General features: G+C 38.8%; 1 protein-coding gene across 1 annotated transcript in view; it reads left to right on the top strand.

The window, feature by feature from the left end:
* Nucleotides 1-19,314, top strand: part of KAT2A (lysine acetyltransferase 2A) — a 34,744-nt gene extending 15,430 nt beyond the window's left edge. Inside the window, exons 10-18 of the mRNA XM_034416547.2 lie at nucleotides 391-599; nucleotides 6,519-6,645; nucleotides 9,095-9,205; nucleotides 10,514-10,657; nucleotides 11,631-11,745; nucleotides 12,145-12,181; nucleotides 13,209-13,272; nucleotides 15,411-15,495; nucleotides 16,892-19,314. Coding sequence (XP_034272438.2) covers nucleotides 391-599; nucleotides 6,519-6,645; nucleotides 9,095-9,205; nucleotides 10,514-10,657; nucleotides 11,631-11,745; nucleotides 12,145-12,181; nucleotides 13,209-13,272; nucleotides 15,411-15,495; nucleotides 16,892-17,085 — 1,086 coding nt within the window. The 3' untranslated portion in view covers nucleotides 17,086-19,314. The remainder of the gene's footprint in view (nucleotides 1-390; nucleotides 600-6,518; nucleotides 6,646-9,094; nucleotides 9,206-10,513; nucleotides 10,658-11,630; nucleotides 11,746-12,144; nucleotides 12,182-13,208; nucleotides 13,273-15,410; nucleotides 15,496-16,891) is intronic.
* Nucleotides 19,315-22,693: the final 3,379 nt, after the last annotated feature.

Here is a 22,693-nt window from a genome sequence, read left to right as displayed (position 1 = left end):
ACAGAAACCCCAATTTAATTAAATTAAGTCTGCTAAGTCAAGGTTTTAATTTTAAAGGTTTTAACAATTTTTTAAAAAAAAATTATCTGTATAGTTTTAGAAGGATGAAAGCAATCCATGTAGAATAGAATAGAATTCTTTATTGGCCAAGTGTGATTGGACACACAAGGAATTTGTCTTTGGTGCATATGCTCTCAGTGTGCATAAAAGGAAAAAAAGAAAAAAAATATTCATCAAGAATCATAAGATACAACACTTATTGATAGTCATGTAGGGGATGAAACCTCCCTTATTCCAATAAATGTCTTAATCTACCTTTGACACTATATTTTGTGTATTGCCTTTAATTCTTTTTTTTTTTTTTAACCAGAATGTTTCTTTTGCTTACAGACTAGTCTCTTGTCAGCAAATGCAGCCCGGGATGAGACAGCCCGCCTAGAGGAACGGCGTGGCATCATCGAGTTCCATGTCATCGGCAACTCACTTTCTCAAAAATCAAACAAGAAGATTCTCATGTGGCTGGTTGGGCTGCAGAATGTTTTTTCACATCAGCTGCCTCGAATGCCCAAGGAATACATCACCCGCTTGGTTTTTGACCCGTAGGTTTGGGAGTGCTGTTAGAAAGAGTGAAGGTTGCACCTTGGGTATCATATCAACAAACAAAATGTTAAAAAGTTACGATATTTATGTAGTTACTTACCAAGCACATCTAAATTATTTTAAAGTAAGCAAAATATCTCTACAATCCCCAAGGCTTTTGAGCAGCCCTAATGTTTGGAAATTGAAAGTTGAAAAAATTGACACACCTTAGTAAGTTTATGTACATGGCAACTGTCAAATCTTGAGTCCCTGGAATTGGGCTGATTATAAGTAAACTAGTTCTAATAGGTTGAGGATAAAGCCTTATAAATGTGAATGAGAAATTGGTTGTCTGGATAAATAAATAAATAAATAATCAAAGGCACCTTGGAATCAAGATAGTGTATAAAATGTTTTCCCTATCCATATTAGTATAAAAAAATGTTTCTCCTTTCAAAAATATACAGCTTTGCTTTATCTCTCTATCCCTCTGCCATGTACTGAACCCTATTTTCTGTAATTACATTAACCTTTTAGTTAACACCATATACAGTAGAGCTTGAGATTTAGCTAATTATTCTCTGCAAAATGTTTTGTGAATTACAGCTTCATGAACTAGAACCCCAATCCTATCTGTTGGGAAGGCATTGGTTCTTTTATAAAATGGTTGCAATGAGAGACCCAACTGTACTAATCAAGTCCTAATTCTGTTCACCTCGACTTTAGCTTCCATCATGAATGCTCCATTGCATATACAGGTAGTCCTCCACTTACAGCGTTTTATTTAGTGACTGTTCAAAGTTACAGTGGCACTGAAAAAAAGTGACTTATGACAGTTTTCACACACATGACCTTTGCAGCATCCCTGTAGTCACCCGATCAAAATTCAGATACTTGGCAACTGACTCATATATATGATGGAGACAGTGTCCCGGGGTCATGTGATCCCTTTTTGCAACCTTATGACAAGCAAAAGTCAAGGGAGAAGCCAGATTAATTTAACAACCATGTTACTAATTTAACAGCTGCAGTGATTCACTTAACAACTGTGGGAAGAAAGGTCATAAAATGGAGCAAAATTCACTTAACAAATGTCTCACTTAGCAACAGAAATTTGGAGCTTAGTTGTGGTTGTAAGTTGAGGACTATCTGTATTCTTACAGATTTTTTTTTTCACTGACCAAATGGGCATGGTTCCAAATGAAGTATTGGACTGCAGCCATCTGACATTATTATTATTTCATTTCAGTCAGCCAGATGTTCAGACTGGATCTGGCATTTTTGTCTGCCTATTGAGTCTTTTCCAAGGATCTGGGGTAGGCAGATGTGGATATTTGATGATTTACAATTCTTCGTATTTTGTTATCTTCTCCAGTTCTTTCTCTTCTATGCTGCTGTCTCCAGGTACTACCATGTCCTCTATCCAGACTTTTTTGTCTTTCTTATCAGCAACTATTAAGCCTGGAGTGTTATGTGGTAGATGCCTGTCTCTTTGAATTCTAAAGTCCCAGGCCACTTTAAGGTTTCATTTTTTATTACTTTCTCTATTTTATGGTCCCACTAGTTCTTTCTTGCAGGCAAATGGTATTTCTTGTAGATCTTCCAATGCATCATTGTGGCTACTTAGTCATGCCATTGTTTGTAGTCTTGCAGCAGCTAACCAGGTGACCCATTGTTTCTTCAGCTTCTTTGCAGAGGTGACACTTGTTATCTGTCACAGTCTTCTCAATTCTGGCTTTGTATGTATTTGTTCTTAAGGAGTGGTCTTGTGCAGTCAGAATTAGCCCCTCTGTCCCTTTCTTCTGCTTTCCTGCACTTAGCCGTTGCCAGGTCTTGTTATTATCTGCTTTGCCTGCTATTTTTTTGATGTATTATTGACTATATCATGCTTTGTCTTCCCATTTCTCTTTTCTGCTCTTCATTTGGTATTTCTGGTAGGCGTATTTACTAAGCCTTCCTGGTATACTAGCTTTAATGCATTCTCTTCACTGTCCTACAAATATTCTTTCAATGCCCTTTTTTCTTTTTAAACTGTCTGATGTATTTGCAGCATTCTACGCCCACCTATTTTTCTTGGTAAAGTACACTTTGTCAGTGTCACTTGGAGTTTGAAAAGCATGATTCATTTTCATTATTTTTCTAGTCTTTCTATTCAGGGCTTTTAGTTCTGCTTGAGTGCAGTCTCTTTTCCAATGTCTGGAATTGCCCAGGTGATAATTGCCTTGTTGGTATTTTCTTCCCTGAGCTTGGACGTTTTAAGATTATCTTCATTCTCAACATATATTCATTTCTAACCTTTTTCTTAACTTCTGTGTGCTTGATGCTGTCAACTTGAAGGATGCCCTGCTATTTGTAGTGATCATCTTCATCCAGACTCTTGATATTATTTGCACCTTGATTCCTTCAGTTTTCATTCTTTTATAGGATTGGATGTGCCACACTCACCACTCACTGTTCGATGGCACATTTGTCCAGTCCAAATTCTATTGCAATACCTTGACTGTATATATGGATAGTGTTGAGCAGCAATTCTATTTCAGATGTTTTTCCATACATCTTCCATGTAAAGGAGGTGGGATAACTTGAACTGAGTTATTCAGTATTCTTGACAAAGGAATCAGTGAAATGACACACAATAGTGATGATAGTGAGTTTCCTTAGAAGAGCCGTCTCTTGATATTAATATATCTCCCAATCTATCTCCATTGTCTAGCAACCATGTCTCCCATTATGCCATCTATATTCGCACAAAGCTTCTGATATTTCTGTTGACCCCTGTTATTTCTAGGCAGTTGATTATCCAATCATGTGGCTCAAATGCCTTCTTGTAATCAATCCATGGTACTTTCAAATTGGCCTTCCTTGTCTTGAGTTTTCCAAAATCATCTTGCCAATTAAGAGTTGATCTTGTATTCCTCTGCTGTTTGGGCAGTTTCTTTTCTGCTTAGGTTGAAAAAGCTTGTTGGACTGCATCAATTACCACACCAGTTAGCAATTTGAAAGTTATTGGTAAGGTAATTTGCCTATATTTGCCTGAAGCTGCCTCGTTTGATGGATTTTTCATTATCAGTTAGGTTTTGCCACAAATTAGCCACTCTTCAATTTCATCTCCTTGCAGCATATTGATAAACTGCTTGGCAACAAGTGGATATAGACTAGTCAGATGTTTCAACCAAGATCCACGCAATTCATCTTCACCGATTCTTGATCTTCCTTGCCCCCTTTTCCACCATTTCTGCTGTTATTACAAGTTCTTTCATTTCATTTTCTTTTTTATTCTTATCCATCTTCTTAACCAAACTGCGTTCTTGTTATATTTCTCTGTATTATCCCATATCTTCTCCTAAAACTATACTGTTTTCTTCCTTGCTGGGTGCTAAATGATTCACTGCAATCTTTCCATTGATAGATTGGTAGAAACATTTCTAATAGGGATTGAAATCAGAGATTCTGCCTATAATTTACAATTTGAGATTCATATCTGCTAACCTTTTTAGCTATAGTTGATATTTGCTGTTTAATTATTTCCAGTGCTTTCTTAATCTTTCTTGTTTCTGAGCTTACTTGCATTTGATCTCAGCTTGCTAATCTTATTTTCCAGTCTGATCTTACATTTTGATGATGCACTTCCCCCCCCCTTTCCCCCCCCTTCTTTTGCATTCCACGCATTCAGTTATAACTGCAGCTGTTTTGCACATTAATTGGTTCGTTTCTTGCAGCGAGCTAGTGCTTATTTTTGATATTACAGTCAATATTGGCATTTTTTAATGTTAGTGCTGGCTCTTTCTTTGGAACAAGCTCTAATCCAGGCAATCTTATTTGATTGTTTTTGTGCTATTGTAGATGCTTAACTATTCTTTGCTTCAATTCTTCTGCTTCTTCAGTTAGAGGACTTTTCTCTTTCTGAGGCAGATGAGTGGGTGCCTGGTTTCTGAATGAAAATAAATATATAGCTGTGCTGGCTTCCTCTACTGCCAAATCCTCCTGGTTTGCCTCTGTAATCTGAGTTATATCTGGCAAGGCTCTGATTTCTTTGCCCTTTTCACTTCTTTCAATTCTGCTTCTGTGAATATTTTATTTCATATTATAAATGGGCGTTAATCTCTGTTCTGTTATTTCTGATTCGGGATGTTGTTTTTTCCAGAACGGATGCATTTGTTTCAAATATCCTCTTCTTATTGGACTTGATATGTAATAACAGATCATTATTTCTTTGTTTTCAATTACTGTATATTTGCAGTGGGTAAACACCTTTCCTTCCAGTATTGCTAAATATCTATGGAGATTCTCAGTCATCCAGGTCATGGTTGTCCCAAAGGTGCTTTTTTCAAGAGGCAACTGGACTTTCTGGTTTTTCTTTGAAGATGTTTCACTTCTCATCCAACAAGCTAAAGAAGCTTCTTAGACAGGAAGCAAAATGTCTTCAAAAAAACCTTAGAAAGTCCAGTTGCCTCTTGAAAAAAACACCTTTGGGTTTCCTTCCAGTAGTTTTGCACTGGTAGTTTGTCCCTAGTTGCTCAGCCAACAGTCCTGAGTTCTGTAACCCATTTTTCACCAGATATCCAGATACTCCAACAATTCTAGTGCAATTCTCGATGTGGCAACCAAGACAATATGTGTTTCTTTAATTTATATCTCAATATATTTTTATGGGAGAGGCCCTTTTTGTCTGACTCCTCTGCTGAGACCTGTCCAGTATGGTTCAACCTCTGGCATAGTTGTCATTTTCCTCAAAGTACACAAGACCACAATCACATCAATGCCTCACCAAGGGACGTTATTATGCTTGGTCTCACAATCAACCAGAAGTTTAGCTTAGATTTGATATTTGTCTATCAAGTCCTTCCCAAGGACCTGGTATAGGCAGATGTTGTTGTTTGATTGTGTTAAAGGTATGGAAGCTGGATTTAAGCTGTTCCAAGAAAAGTTGCATTTTGCAATTGACTGATGGTGATTTTGTCAATGCCAGCAATGTTCTTGGTGTTTTGGGATTACACCCAAGTGCTTATTCCCATTGGTACAAGCTTTTTACTTTTCTTTGCAGGTCTTCATATTTGGTAATTTTTTTTCCTGCCAACCTAGCAGTTCGAAAGCAGGTAAAAAATGCAAGTAGAAAAATAGGGACCACTTTTGGTGGGAAGGTAACAGCGTTTTGTGCGCCTTTGGCATTTAATCATGCCGGCCACATGACCAGGAGATGTCTTCGGACAGCGCTGGCTCTTCGGCTTTGAAATGGAGATGAGCATCGCCCCCTAGAGTCAGGAATGACTAGCACATATGTGCGTGGGGAACTTTTACCTTTGTTATAATTGCCCACTCCCATGGACTGTGAGTGGCTAACTAATAAAAATACAAAATAATAAAAGCTTGTTAAAAATATACAACACTACAGGCACTCTGGACTAAAACAACAAATCACAGCAGAGACCCCATGAATATATCAGTCTCAGATCAAAAGCAGGTCTTTTGTGCTCTGAGGAACACCAGAAGAGAGAGAATAGTTATGTCTTTGGAGAGATGCTGTTTATTTTCTAACAAAGTATAAGGAGCCCACTTGGGATTTAAAGATATTCTTGAAAGAAACATAGTGCTGGAAGTGGCTCTGTGCAAAACTCCCAACTTCCTGGTTTTGAAAGCCATTTTTGTTTTAAATGTAAGAAGTAAGGTAGAGGAGGAACCATGGCAGCTCAGTAACTGGAAATAGTGGTAATCCAAGATGACACAAAGACTCCCAAAAAGAAAGGGTTGCAGCTGGGAAATAAGTTCTATGTCAGCTAGAATTGTTAATGAAACTAATTCAGGTTTATAATAGGGTTAGTGGTTGGGCATTGCTCTTACATCTCAAAAAGATGAAGGATAAAGCAGGGGCGTCATTCTTAGTTGTGCTCATCTCTTCTTCCAATACAAGCTCCTCTTTCTGCTGCTTATTTTCTTGGCAGCAAGCACAAGACTCTGGCGTTAATCAAGGACGGTCGAGTGATTGGCGGGATCTGCTTTCGGATGTTCCCAACACAAGGATTCACCGAGATTGTCTTCTGCGCTGTCACATCTAATGAGCAAGTCAAGGTAGGGTTGTTTTGAGATGCCTGTGACATTCTTCGGGGTTTAAAACAGGTTCTAAACTAGTACCGTGTTTCCCCGAGAATAAGACCCTCCCTGTCTTATATTTTTTTTGAACCCTGAAATAAGCACTTGGCCATATTGCCATGCGCTCAAAAGCCCGATTGGGCTTATTACCAGGAGATGTCTTATTTTGGAGGAAACGGTATCAGCTGGAGTACTTCCAACCAATCATACAGGGAACTGTCACTGCTTATAATCAGTGATATGTCCCTGGATCAGAACAGGGCAGAGAAAGCCAGCTTGAATTTTGTTTTCTTATTTCAAAAGACCAAAGTATGAAGATAACAGCATCCTTACTTGCTAAAACTGGCTTATGAAAGGTGCTAAAATCTTCATAGGCTTTTCAGTGCATTTGCACTGCATTTGGACATTGCAGCAGAGTCTCAGGATTCATTCTCTCTCTCTCTCTCTTTTTTTAAAACAAGTTTTATTGGTTTTTTTCTCCTCTCCCACATTCACCCACATCTTTTTTTTTTTTTTTTGGAACAGTGTTGGTCGTTTCTTATCTCATACAATTAATCAAATTCAAATACATTTTACTCAATTACAATTTTTGCCAAAATTGTCTTCCCTTTTTTTAAAAAAATATATCTCAATATTTCTATACTTGCATACATAAATACCATCTTCATTTGTCCCTAGATTTTAACTTTACTATTTATTGATATTTATTCTCTTTTATTCTTAAACAGTTTATTCTATATCTTAATATATTTATATTTGTTTGTTCGGAGTTGCCTTTCTTCCACTTCATCTTTTTTATTGTACAGTAATATTTCTCCTTAAACCTACCCTCTCCCTCTTTCCTATCCCTTCCTACTTTCTTTCCCCACCTTCTTTTTCTCTTCTCTACTTCCCTTTCCCTTCTCCTTCTCCTCCTCTCTTCCCCCCTGTCTTATGTTCTCTTCTACTCTAATTTCCCTTCCCTTCTTTCCTCCCTACTCTTCCATCCCTCTCTCTCCTTCCTCTTCCCTTCCAACTCTCTTCCCCTCCTTCATCTCTCTCTTTTGCTGTATTCATTTTCAATTTAATATTTTCCACTGTGGAGTTCAGGCAGCCCCGATCCCTTGTCCTCTTAATTATTAACAGTATATTTCATCTTAATCCCTTTTTTCCTTCTAATCTTTACTCAAACAATCTTCTAATCCTTTATCTTTTTTACTTTTACCAATGTATTTTTTCTGCTTTACTTTTTGCAAGTGTAACATTTAAATCATTTTTATCATTTCAATTTCATTCAGTTTTCAATTTCAATTGTTGAATATATTTCTCAAAATATCTTAACAATATATTTCCACTTATTCAAATATATATTCATAAAGCACATCTTAATCATTTCTCATTTTAACCAATCCAATTAGTTCTTAAAATATTCTTAATTTGCCTTCTTTACTCTTTTTGATTATGTTTCAGATATATAGTTTGGAATATTCCAATTATTACATTTCCCCCAGCAACTTTATTCATATTATTAAAACCTCAACAAGTCACATTTAACTCTCTGAGATTTTCAGATGGTGTTGCAGTGCCTCTCCTGTGCTTCTCAAAAGAATGAAATAAAACTCACTGGCATGCATACAGTACTAATTATCTTCAATTGTGCAGAGTAGTTCATAGAGTTAGTCTAGGCTTAGACAGCATTGGATAGTTGGTATTTGTATCTTAGGAACGCAGGAATTCTCTTAAGAGCATTGGGCAAACCAGAAAAGTTTTTAATATGGAAAATGTGAGGCATGGATGATTAATTTCTCGAAAGGAATTGCCAAAGGTGTCAAAAAGTTGCTACAGAACACATGTTAAATCTTACTCCAAGTTTAACAAAAAACAACTAATCTGTTCAAATAACATGCCAACCGTCATCATGTTAAGCGTAATATGAGGCTGTGGAACATGGCATGTTATTTGAACAGATTAGTTGTTTTTTGTTAAACTTGGAGTAAGATTTAACATGTGTTCTGTAGCAACTTTTGACACCTTTGGCAATTCCTTTCGAGAAATTAATCATCCGTGCCTCACATTTTCCATATTAAAAACTTTTCTAATTGTTGTTATTGCTAACTATCTTTATTTATTGCCTCAGATTTCTATACAGGACATTATTCACCTCAGAATTAACTTCTATTTGATTGCAAATCACATCACATAAATTAGCTTCCTGTATGAATTTTCAGCTACTGAGGTAGAGGATCTGAGTTTGGGCCTAGTCTTAAATATTTACTCAGTTAAGACATCAATTTGCTTCATAGAGTAGTTATGAGACCAAAAGGTCATGGTTGGAAAAATCATGAGCTCTAGAACGAAAGATAAAATATAAATTCAATGATAGAAAGAGGATTGTTCCCAGATTTTGTCCTGATCATTTTTCTCCTTTTTCTTCTTCACTTCCTTGAAGGGCTATGGGACTCACCTTATGAATCACCTGAAGGAGTACCACATCAAACACAGCATCCTCTACTTTCTCACCTATGCAGATGAATATGCCATTGGCTATTTCAAAAAGCAGGTACCACACCATTGTTGCTGAAGTATATTCGGAACTGGCTTTTGGATTAACTATAGGGGACACATTTGTAAAAGGGCCTTGTTCTCCTCCTAAGCCTATGGACATAGTTGCTAATATAGCTGCATCCACATGTCATGTTAAATATAAATGGTTTATTTATTTATACTATATATCATGTTTAGAAAGTGCTGATTTCCTCACAGAGTGACTCTGTGCCACGTACAAATAAAAAAGTAGTTACGGTTTATAAAATAATTAATGTAACAGGCACAAGAAGCCATAAGCTTTCCGTGCTTTCTTTCTTTACACCTGTCTGGATAGGGAAGGTTTCTTTTCACTTTTACATCACCACTTCTTTGCTCTGACTTCAACCTATGGGTATCTGAGGATAAGTAATATATAAACTTGAGTTTCAGCCAGAACTAGTCCCAATTTCTCACAGTTTCAGAAATGCAACTTTATGGATCTGCACTCAAAGCTCATTGTTTTTTTACAAAATATAAAAATGTTTTAGCCATAAATTTGGGGCTAGCATGATCTCTAAAGCAGGCCTTAATTTATCTAGTTGTAGAAATATTTGAGGAAATAATTTTAATTGAATTAAGTTTCTGTGTTACTTTGTAAAGGTTATTTATCTGAATCATATTCTAAATTGGTGTCATTCATTTCTAACAAGTTGGGTGGGTAGGTGTGCGTATGTATCAGCCTTCCCCCAATTCTTCAGTTATTTTGAACTATAGTCCCTATAATCCCCAACCACTTTGGCTAGGAATTATGGTATTAACGTTAGCATATGTCTAAGAAGCATTAAATGGGATAAATCCGGTGTGTCTAATTTTTTTAAAACGGTCTTCTTAAATGTGTCTAAAACATGGGTCCCCAAACCTTGGGTTGCATCCCGGTATTGGGTCATGGCCTGTTGGGAACTGGGCCGCATAAGCAGTGGATAAGCACATGAAGTTCCATTTGTGGAAGCGGCAAGCGAGGACGTGAAACATCCCCTCCCCCCCTTGCCCCCTGCTGTTGCTGCCGCTACCTATCCACAGAGCCGGAAAGGTTGGAGACTGATTGTCTAAAAGATACAGTTCACTATTATACAGTTCTGTAACTTAAGTGTAGCTTCCATGAACCCCTTGCCCCCCTCAATACATTCTTGAATGCGATGGGGAAAATGAACTGGATCCATACTTTAGGCTGCAAGAAAGAGATGAAGCACCATTTCAGAATAGGTCAGTTATATTTCTCACTGCCGGATTACATTTAGCTTATTCTGGAGAATGAATAGGATCTTTTCTCTGTGGCCTTCAGGGGTTTTCAAAAGATATCAAGGTCCCCAAGAGCCGCTACCTTGGCTACATCAAGGACTACGAAGGAGCCACACTGATGGAATGTGAGCTAAATCCTCGGATCCCCTACACAGAGCTTTCACATATTATCAAGAAGCAGAAAGAGGTGAGGGGCTGGGGCTGGGGTGGAAGAAGGGAACATTTCTGCTTGGCCCATCTCTGATTCTTGTCAACTCTGTATGAACCATCTTTATTACTATTACTAATTCACACTGCTGAATAGGTCTCTCTCTCTTCCTTCCTCCCTCCCTCCCTCTTCCTCTCCTCCCCCCTCTCTCTCATGGACGTATGCAAATTTGGCTTTGACTTAGGGTGCAGAATATATCTAAATGATTGCCTTTCTCTCTGTATAGTCCTAAAAAGCCTCATCCGTTTTTTCCTCGATTAAGCCTTTAGGGATATAATCAATCATATTCCTTCCTTTGCTCTATCTATACTTCTTCCCTCAAATTTCTGCCTCTCCTTTTTATTTCACATGCAATACGCAGGCACATTTACATGCTGATCTGTGGTTGGATTTTTCAAAACTTATGTATTTTTCTTATATGGAAAACACATTCTGCAGAGTTAAGCGACGTATTCCAGAAACAGACTTACTCTTGTAAGAATTTGGTTCTCCTCCCTCAGTGAAGGAAAGGTTTCTGTGTTCCACTTTGCACTTGTTCCATGGGAAGAGGTAATGTTCATAACTGCTCTCTTTGAATCTTCCCATAGGGGAGGCCTTCCTGCCTATGACAGTCCTTTCATGTTTTTGTAGGCATAGTTAAATTCCATTTTTCATAATTTTCAGCCAACATAGCCAGTAATCATGCATGGTTGATGCTGCACAATAATCCTCTCTCTTCTTCCTCTCAGATTCAGCTTTTCTCTGCCTGCCTGCCTGCCTTTTCAACTTTTTCTTAACACCTTGACGCTGCTTGGCTTGAAGGCTGAGCTAGGAATTGGCCAGGAAGTAGATTCCTAGCTGCATATCTGCCTGTTCTTTCCAAGGGATGCTTAGCCTGTTTCATTGCCCTGATTTTGCAGAAGCATTCAGGGATGACAATGCAAGTCATGACAGTTTCTGTTTCTTCCCACAGATCATCAAGAAGTTGATAGAGAGAAAGCAAGCTCAGATCCGTAAAGTCTACCCTGGCCTCACTTGTTTCAAAGAGGGAGTTCGACATATTCCGATTGAAAGCATCCCAGGCATCCGTGAGTTGAGCAGGGCTTATACCTGGGAGAACAGGTGTGATGATGCATTTAGTGAACATTAATAAAGCTAGAAAAAGAATTGAATGATTTTAGCTGTGTCCTCTTCCCACATTCGATCCTTCCGCTGTGTTTGCTCCTAACCTCTGAGGAAGCAAAGTAAGGAAACTGTGTTAATATGATTTACAGGAGGGGGAGGATTAGGTCCAGATTCAAATCTATGGATCTGATACAAAGAACAGGTGTTTATCCAAAACTTTTCTCTTGCTTGCTTTTATGTCCTGTATTTTCTTTGTCCCAATTAGCACTTGTAATAAATGGACTGCCTTTTTTTTAAAAAAAAAATTAGCTTTGGTCTGTGTTTACAATAAGTGATTTTCTCTCTGTCTTTCTCTCTTCCAGGGGAAACAGGATGGAAGCCACTGAATAAAGAAAAAGGGTAAGCCATCTGGCACTTCATGTTCTTTTCTCACCCACGCATATCCCCAAAACGTTTCTGCTTGTTTTTTTAACCTGTTGGTCTGCCTTAATGAGTTTGATAGAGGACAATTAATATAGAACAGGCAAATGTCCCCAAATTCTCTAAAAGTTCTTTCCTCTATAGAATGATGGAATAAGACAAAAAGAAGCATCACTGAGCAGGACTAGCTTTTTCAAATCTATATGAAAGTACAGCTAATGATTTAATGCATACTGCCTGATGCATTCAAGATAGAGTACCCATGACTTTCAAATGAATCCATTTACTTTAGAAATTAAATTAAATTTTAAATGAGGATGATTGGTCACATAGTCAGCCAGATGTTTAGATTGATTTGACATTTATCCACCTGTCGAATCTTTCTCAAAGACTTGGGTTTATTATTGCAATTACTTTTATCCTCCCCGTCCCTCCCTCCCTCCCTCCCACACAGACACACACATACTCCTAATATTCCTTTCTCCATCACAACAACTCTGTGAAATGGGTTGAAGTGAGAGAGTGATTGGCCTAAAGTCACTCAGCTGGCTTTCAAGTCTACGGCAGGCCTAGAACTCATAGTCATCTGGTTTCTAGGCCAGTTTTTCAATCATGATGCCAGACGGTAAAATGGACAACTTTTTTATGCTAATATTTTGCTTCTGGCACCAACAAATTTGTCAGAATTAACTGCATGCTGCTTGAAAAGTCTGCTGATCTTGGAATAGCTTCTTTTAGCTTTTCAAGTATATTTTTCAAGAATGTCTTCCTCAAACTGAAGCTCTTTAAATATGTTGCTACATTAAACCATAGGTTCATCCAGAAGCTATGATGATCTCATAACAGTTGGTATAATCTTCACTTTTCTTGAGGGCACCCAATTGGAGTTGGCTCGGTTCTTTTTAGATTATGCAGATGTCTTTATAATACTCTGTAGTTCTTGCATTTTCTAATATTTTCATCACCAAAAGCACCACCCCTCTTGTTTTAAAAATTTCCCTTCCAGAAAGGAGCTCAAGGATCCAGACCAGTTGTATACTACTTTGAAAAATCTTCTTGCCCAAATCAAGGTAAGCGGACTTCAGGATCACTTGGAGTATAAATAGGAATTTTTCTCTTAATACAAGAGCAACAGTCAAAATGAAGTGTGGTTTCTCAATGATGTGGTGTCTAGATAAGTAAAACTTGCCAAACCTTTCCTGAAATTTTTGCCCTGATCTGGGAACAACATAGACAGAACTAGATTTTGAATAAAGGTAGTCTTCGGTTAATGACCATTTGTTCAGAGATTGTTGGAAGTTAACATCAATGCTGAATGGGTGGTACCAGTGGTGAAATCTAAAATTTGTTACTACTGGTTCTGTGGGCATGGGTTGTTGTTGGTGGTGGTAATGTGACTGGGTGGGCGTGGCCATTTTTTTTTTTAACTTTTAAAACCATTTTTTCTACAACCTCTTCGGCTAAGAGGTTGTAAAAAAAATGCTTTCAAAAGGCTCTGACAATCCCAGCTGAGTTGCCTGATCGTCAGAGGCTTTTTTTCTTTTAAAAGCCTCTGCCAATCAGGCAACTCAGTTTGGATCGTCAGAGGCATTTAAAAGAAAAAAAGCCTCTGCCAATCAGGCAACTCAGCTGGGATCATCAGAGGCATTTAAAAGAAAAAAAGCCTCTGCTGATCAGGCAACTCAGCTGGGATCATCAGAGGCTTTTAAAAGCATTTGACGATCCTAGCTGAGCCGCACGATCATCAGAAGCTTTTTTTTTACTTTTAAAAGCATTTTTTTGGCTAAAGAGGTTGTAGAAAAAATGCTTTTAAAAATAAAATAAAAAAGGCTCTGATGATTGTGCAGCTCAGTTGGGCGGGAGGAGGGGGGGCCATGGATTTTTGCTACCGGTTCTCCGAACCACTCACCTCCATCGCTACCGGATCGGGCAATCCGGTCTGAACCAGGAGCATTTCACCCCTGGGTGGTACTTATGACTGATCCTCAAGGTTCCAGCTGTTACACAGTTCCATGGCTTCCCACAAGCAAAGTCAATGGGGAAGCCGGCAGGAAAAGTCACAAGTCAGTTTGCTAAGTTTTCCTTTCCTGGTAGCAGCCAGCCCCAGTCCTGTTGCACTAGCATTGTGCCAGTGACCAGCACACCTATGTGCACCAACCCGTACATGGCAGCAGCCATTGATTTGCCCTCTGGCCTGCTTGCAAATCACGTGGGGCTTGCAACTTCCTCCTGGCTTCCCCACTGACTTGCATTGTTAGAAGCTGGCAGGAAATTGCAAGAAGGTCCTTGCTTAATGACCTGCGATCATTGTTTAACAGCAGGCTTATGATTAACATTGCTAAGCAATGAAGTCACGTTATATCTTGCATTATTTATTTATTTATTAAATTTATATGCCGCCCTATTCCCGAGGGACTCAGGGCGGTGAACAGCGAAAGATAAAAATACATATAATACGAACGTTAAAAAAACCAATTAAAATATACTAAACACTCTGGTCCTAGATAATTCAAGACATCCCAGTTTAAAACAAAATCAAAAGCAATATAAAGGGAAAGTTAGGCCAGGCCAGCCTGCTGAAACAGGAATGTTTTGAGAGCATGGTGGAAAGTGCGCAGATCCGGGATCTTCTGTATCTCTGGGGGGAGCTCGTTCCAGATGGTGGGTGCCCTCACAGAAAAGGCTCTCCCTCTGGGGGCTGCCAGTCGACACCGTTACAGTCGACAGATTACAACCACATCTCTTAATTGTGGAAATTCCAATTAGTCATTAATCAAGGACTACCTGTAGCTATTTTAATTTTTTTTTAAGTACGAGTGGAATATATATTAATTGATTACAGTACAAATAGATAAAAGGCCAATATGTTAGGGAAAGCAAAACATCTAAACAGTGGTAACAAAATGGTATTTTTAAAAGAAACCTTGGGTGGGATTTTGAGTGAAACAATTCTTCATTTAGCAAGAAGTTAAACTAAAATATTTAGAATGTGAAAAGGATATTTCTGGCGGAAAACTTTCTTTCTGCCAGAAATACCTTCCCTTTCTCCTTTTTTCCTTTGCCCATCCAACAGAAGACCACTTCTATGTCTCAAATACCTACAGGCTACTTTGTGAATCCTGACTGAACTTCGTAAGGCATGATTTTAGTTTCTGTTAGAAAAAGATCTATTTATTACTCAAGTTGCTGTGTGTCTATCACCTATCAGACCCATCCTAGTGCATGGCCATTTATGGAACCCGTGAAGAAATCCGAAGCTCCTGACTACTATGAGATTATCCGCTTTCCCATTGGTAGGTAACTAGATATGGATTTTGCCTGAAAAAGTAATCAGCTCTATGAGTTAAAAAAAATTATGGGTACAGTCAGTATATGTAGTGGAGGGAAAATCTTATTTAAATGATTGGAAAGTAATCTCTCATTGGATTATAATAATGTTATAGAACTGGGGGAGATTTTCTTCCATTGGGCAATTAGAATATCCATTATCTTCTTTTTCATAGTTAACCAAAAAGATTTGCAGTATGTATTTGCACTAATTTGTGCACAGATTTGCACAAATTAGGAGTGGAAAACATTTTGGGTCAGGGACCAAATGAAAGGTATTGAGGACATCAAGAGGCCTCTGTTATGTGTGTAAGAAAGGCTGAAATATTCTAATTTTCTGGGTGGGATATTTTGGAGTGGATGGATCATTCTTAACTATGTTCAGTAAACTTTACAATTTATGCAAAATTTTGAGCAAGAGAATAGTGGAAGGTACGTTACTGAATTGTGGCAACTGTGCCATTGAAATCAATTGAGTGGGAAGCACTGATTGCCAAATGGGTGAGCTTTATATGCTCCACTTCAAGCCGATGTTATTAAAAATAACACTTTATAAGAACTTATTATAAATAAATTCATCTTCAAACAGTTAGTGGCTTTGTGTTTTTCATACGCCAGGGGTCTGCAACCTTAAACATTCAAAAAGCCATTTCCCACAGAAAAGAAAACACTGGGAGCCACAAAACCTGGGTGGGCGTGGCCAACTCAATGTCCCTCACTTCTACCAGTCACGTGACCCCCCCCCACTAGCCACGCCTACCCAGCCAGTCATTAGGGCAGAGAACCAGTTGTTAAAAAACACCAGGAACCACAAAACCCTTTTCACATATCCCTTTCTCCCCTCCCTCCCTCCCTCCTCTCTCTCCCTGTCTCTTTGTGTCTCTTTCTCTCCCCCTCTCTCTGTATCTCTCTGTCTCTGCCTGGCCTGCCTTCTCAGGCCAGTCGAGGAGTGACTGGGAGGGGAGGGCGAAGGGCGGGGTCAGCCAGTGGTAGGATCACCTGACAGGGAGCCACAGCAGAGGGCCCAAAGAGCTGCATGTAGGCTGTCATAGGCTAACAGAGCCACCTTTTGGAAATGTTTTACTGGCAGTTTCTACTAATTTTCTTAAACTGAGATCTACTTTCAGCCATTTTGATACTTCTAATTGCATTTACGCTAACTCATGAAGAGAACTATATATAATTCTAGACTTTGTAGTTTGTATGTTTCTTCCCATGTGTCTTTCTTCCTTTTCATTATTTTTAGGATAGTTGTGAGTGAGGAGCTTATAATGAATTACAAAGTCAGACAGGCATATGCATTTTTGCATTGTCTCTTATATAATTGATCATGTCTCTCCCTTCCACCTACTCCTTCTGCAGACCTGAAGACGATGACAGAAAGGCTCAAGAATCGTTATTACATTACCAAGAAGCTCTTTATTGCTGACTTGCAGCGTGTCATTACCAACTGTCGTGAGTATAACCCTCCTGAGAGTGACTACTGTAAGTGTGCCAACACCCTGGAGAAGTTTTTTTATTTCAAGCTGAAGGAAGGAGGACTCATTGACAAGTAAAGACAGTTGCTGGCTACCTGGGGTTTCATCTCCATTTTCTCAGCCCCTCTCCAGCTTTTAAACAACTGAACATTTTTCTTGCTGCCTTTTGTCACACTTCACGCACAAGTAGATGTGACTGGTTGGACATCAGAAGTTTGCTTGATATTGGGAAAAGGAAGAGACAATATGCACAGATATCTCTCTTCCTGAATAGACTGAGATCTGCCATCAGCCTCTTAATTTCTGAGCCTGATCTCTTTATCCGTTGCGCCTGCCTTTCCAGAAGGACATAACTCTTTTTACCATGGAAGGAGTCTGGATTGTCATAGAAGCTATGAGGGATTTGCTGCAAGTTCTTCCAGTTTTCCATTTCTTTAGTTTCCTTTGTCCCAAGCTCTGGAACAGTTTCCCCAAAATTGCCTCTTTTCCATATGTATTGTGCTAGAATGACTTGAAGAACATCTATAGAGCACGAGAAGATTGGGGATATTTTCCAAAGTTGATCCAGAGAATTCAATTTGTTTGTTGCACTTTTTTGAGGTTCTGCCATTACTTTTTGACATGTGAATGTAGGAAAGGAGTAGTCAAGTGAAACCTGGAAGATGAAAACTTGTGGAGATTTCAAGTACAAAGTTTTTCAAAGAGCCTTTGATTGGGACCATGTCTGAAGCCCATTCATTCCTTTAGCCAGTTCACAAGTGACTAATGCTTGAATGTTGTTTATAGGAAAAGAACTTTTGTATCTTAGGTTGAATCAGATCTGACTTCAAGGGAAAGAAATTATGGGAAGGAATTAAAAAGAGAATAGCTCTTTGCCATTTTTTCTTTTTACTTTGTCTTCTCATTTAGTCTAATGGATTCCAGGTCACTGATCTTTACCCTTGCAGAATTGTTCAAATATCTGAATGAAATTTCACTCTCTCCTAGAGAATGGTGATACATTTAAGATTACTTCCTCGTGTACCAAATCAAAATGAGCAAATTTGTGTCCCTTCCATGCTGTATACTGTTGTCACAAAATACGATCCATTCCTTATTATCTTTCTTCTGTACTTACTGGTCATCACATCTCTAGCCTGGAAGCTGAGTCTAAGAGTTGTAACTCTAATGGTTTTGAACTCTGCCTTCATTGGTTGTGACTTTTCAAGCCTCTCCAACTCTGGTGCTTTTCTGATTATGTCAGCGACAATGGTGATTGTATTTTTCTCTCTCACACATTCCCATTATGTATTTTGCTGTACATAATTCTGTGAGTATCGGCCATCTACGTTATCTTGAAAGATATTAGGAGAGATGCTATTGTTTCATTTATGGCAGCCAGTTTCACTGCTAAGATATTTTTGAACTCCCACATTGTTGGATCAATTATGGTTAACTTCCATGATGATAGGCACATACATCATATTAATATATGTACAACTGTGTTATGGAACTGACAGAGCTAAACACACACACACTATTTCTCAATTGAAAAAAAACTATTCTTTCTGGTTATTCTTCCTTTTACAGGGGGCAAGTTGACAAGAACACTTAACTATTCAAGAATTACCATCTGTCACATATGGGGCCGTGTTAGGTTTTAAAAGATTGCCTTGGAGGGTAATGAAGGTTTTTAGTAGTTAGCATTAAATGGGAGGTACAGATTGTCTGCAAACAGTGTCTGCTTTTTTCAAAACTTTCTAAGGCAAGGGAACAGAAGGGCAAAAAATGGTGAGCAAAGGCAGTGTACAAATGACTCTCATTCAATTATCACTTACTTTGTTTCCTGTTTTGTGAATTGCCTTTGCAGCTGGAAATCACTAAATACTTGCTCTAAAAGTTGTAATTTGGTAAGAGCAGCACAATATATAACATCTTGTTCACAATTATCCAAGTGCTTCTGTCAATGTTGAACATTTTGTTTCAGCCATAGACGCCGAAGAAGTTGCCATGGAGATTAAATCAAATGTTTTCTTCTATTCCATCTTCAGCACATGCACCTCCTTCCTTTTCCTTCCTTTCATAAGAAAAAGAATTGCTTTGTGTGCTTCTTTCAGTAATCATAGGGGGAGGGGAGGGGAGGGGAGAGGAAAGCTTTTCAACGGTTAACCACCCACCTTTTCTCTCCTGTTGCCTTATGTCCACCACTTTTGTGCTTGAGTTGTACAATTGCAGGACCTGATTCTGCCATTCTGGCCTTCCAATAGTATTGCCATTCCATTTTTAATACATGAAATAAAAATATAGGACATGTCTAAGCAAAGAAAATGTGTTCTTTTCTTTCATGCTTATTCCAATTTTAAGAAATATTTACGTTATTGTTACTACTATTAGTAGTTGGCTTAGTAACTGGTTTAAATACTTTTAGTAGCTCTTTGATTTTGGGGAGCAGGATTTGTGATTTATCCTGATGCACTTTCTACTTCAGGACAACCATTGGTCCCCAAACAGGGAGTTTCCCATTCTGTTTATGAAGCAGGACCTTCTCATCTTAAGCAAAATTAAATCAAATCACCACTTCCTCGAAGATCAACTTCTATTTATTTATTATTTATTAATTCAATTTGTATGCCGCCCCTCTCCGAAGACACAGGGCGGCTCACAATGCATTTAAAATCATTATAAAAAACATTTAAGAATTAAAAACATTACCCTTTTACCCTTCTCTTGTGTTTCATAAGATACTTATATTTATTTGCTTCTTAGATTTATATCCAGTTTTTCTTCCAAGATATCATATCTGTATGTACAACATTCCAATTTTCCTCAACAATCCTGGGAAGTAATTGGTACAAAGATAACAACTGGCCCATGGTACCTAATGTAAAATGAATAGGGAATGGCCTTGAGGGACAGGAGAAAAAGCTTCAAGAAAGGCAGTGGTCAGATAAGCAGAGCCAAGACTAGCCAAGAAAATTTTGAGAAAAGTTTCAATCTCCTCCCTAGTTCACACAAAGATAAAGTGAGGGAGGGGAAAACATATTCAGATTTGCAAGGGGGATAGGATGGGATGGATGGGATAGGATAATTGTTACAATAAAAGTCCTGACCTTTTGGAATACTGTATACAATACTACAAAAGTATGTGGTCACCACATTATAAAAAATATATTGAGATTCTGGAAAGAGTGCAGAGAAGAGCAACAAAGATAATTAGGGGGATGGAGGCTAAAACATGAAGAACGGTTGCAGGAATTGGGTTTGTCTAGTCTGGTGAAAAGAAGGACTAGGGGTGACATGACAAGTATTCCAGTATTAGAGGGGCTGCCACAAAGAAGTGGGGGTCAACTTATTTTTGAAAGCAAGACAAGAATGGTTGGAAACTAACCAAGGAGAGAAGCAACCTAAGAAATTTCCTGGGCGTGAGAACAATAAACCAGTGGAACAGCTTGCCTTCAGAAGTTGTGGGTGCTCCATCACTGGAGGCTTATAAAAAGTGACTGGACAACTGTTTGTCTGAAATGGGTTTTCTGTTTGAACAAGGGGTTGGACTAGAAGACCTGCAAGGTCCCTTCCAATTTTGTTATTATGTTATTCTATTGGTTTCATAGTTTGGTCACCTTGTTGGATTGGCACCTATTGAGCTTTCACAATTAACGATCTTTCTAAATGATTATTATGCTCCACTTTTCCTGTCCTGCCTTTCACATATTGTAGGATACAGTGTTCAAAAAGTCCTTAGAATTATTTGCATATTTTATATGAAGAAAACAGAATTCTGTTATCTGCTTAGATTAAGCATATACATTTATTATATATACTTACTTCTATTAATTATGCCCTTAATTACTGGAGATGTTGGTTTGTCTGTTTTGGTTGTTCACCCCTTCCAAACTTTTCAGATAAAAGTGAATCTGAAATAGGACTAGAAATGAATATTTCCTTTTTTGATAAAAATTTGTGATTGAAGTGTTCATTTTTGTTTTAAATTGAACATCAATAGATAATATGGAAGATATACACTAAAAATATCTGAGACTGTTTTAGTTCAGTATAGAAATTGTGTTCCCTGCACATAGAATGGAGTAGTTCCTATGTACATGAATACATGATACAGACATAACACTAAGATTAAGTCCCGATATAGTCAGTTGGTGCCATCACTGACTACTGGGGGCGAGTCATTAGCCCCCATGGAGAGGGCTCGCAACTTGGGTGTCCTGGATTCACGGCTGTCTTTAGAAGAGTACTTGACGGCTGAGAACGGGAGGACTTTTCATCAGGTTCGCCTGATCCGCCAGTTGCGTCCCTTTCTAGATCGGGGCTCCTTATGCACGGTCACTCATGCCCTCGTCACTTCCCGCCTGGACTACTACAATGCTCTCTACATGGAGCTCCCCTTGAGGAGCACCCGGAGGCTCCAACTGGTGCAGAGTGCAGCCGCGCGGGAACCTGGCGTTCCCATGTAACAGTTCTCCTGCGCGAGCTGCACTGGCTCCCGGTGGTCTTCCGGGTGGCTTCAAGGTTTTGGTTACCACCTTTAGAGCACTCCATGGCTCAGGCCCTGGGTACTTGCGGGACTGCCTACTACCACCAATAGCCTCCCACCGGCCGGTACGCTCTCATAGAGAGGGGCTTCTCCGGGTGCCATCGGCCAAACAGTGTCGACTGGCGGCTCCCAGGGGGAGAGCCTTCTCTGTGCTATCTGCTATCTGGAATGAGCTCCCCCCAGAGACACACAGGATCCTGGATCTACGCACCTTCCGCCGCACCCTCAAGACTTTTTTATTTCAACAGGCTGGCCTGGCCTAACTTTTCCCTTTTTACTTTTTAAATTGTAAATTTTAAATTTGTCTTAAGTATTGGGGATGTTTTAATTTGTCCCCGGCCAAATTATTTAATGTGATTTTATACTGTCTTTTAAATTTTGTAATCTATGTGTTTTATTTTTTGGCTGTTCACTGCCCTGAGTCCTTCAGGAGTAGGGCGGTATATAAATTTAATAAAATAAAATAAAATAATTCTTAAAGACCAGAAGTAGCAACATCTATGGCTTAGCAGTTGGACAATTTCTACCACTGGAGCTACTGCCATTACTAGAAAGAGGTGGTGCTATGTATTATCTAACTGCTTCTTTGATGTCTCTCACCTCATGTTTGAAAAAAGTAGCGCCTGGCCCTGAAGGAGTGCGGATGATCAAAGTATATCAGTTGAAGCAGGCAGCTCTTCACAAGAACAGTTCTCTGCGTAGTTGACATGTTATACAGTATTGTTATCTTTATAAATAGCTCTTTTATTTTAGTTATCTCTTTCGTTATCATTGCATGAATTGAGAACTTAAAATTCTACAATAGGGCAGTTCTCTCCATGGGGAGAGAAAAGGAACTCAAATAACTGGGTGGTGAAAATATTGCTATTATAGACATTCCTATGCAACCAGAGGTGGTGAGTGGCTCAGTGGTTAAGATGCTGAGTTTGTCAGAAGGCGGTTCAGCAGTTCAAATCCCTAGTGCCGCGTAACTGAGTGAGCTCCCATTACTTGTCCCAGCTTCTGCCAACCTAGTTCAAACGCACACAAAAAATACAAGTAGAAAAATAGGGACCACTTTAGTGGGAAGGTAACAGCACTCTGTGCGCCTTCGGCGTTTAGTCATGCCAGCCACATGACCACGGAGATGTCTTCGGACAGCGCTGGCTCTTCAGCTTA

The sequence above is a fragment of the Pantherophis guttatus genome, chromosome 4, assembly GCF_059756535.1.
Source record: "Pantherophis guttatus breed Tessera chromosome 4, ASM5975653v1, whole genome shotgun sequence".
Lineage (NCBI taxonomy): Eukaryota > Metazoa > Chordata > Lepidosauria > Squamata > Colubridae > Pantherophis > Pantherophis guttatus.
This window is presented reverse-complemented; position numbering and strand designations above follow the sequence as displayed.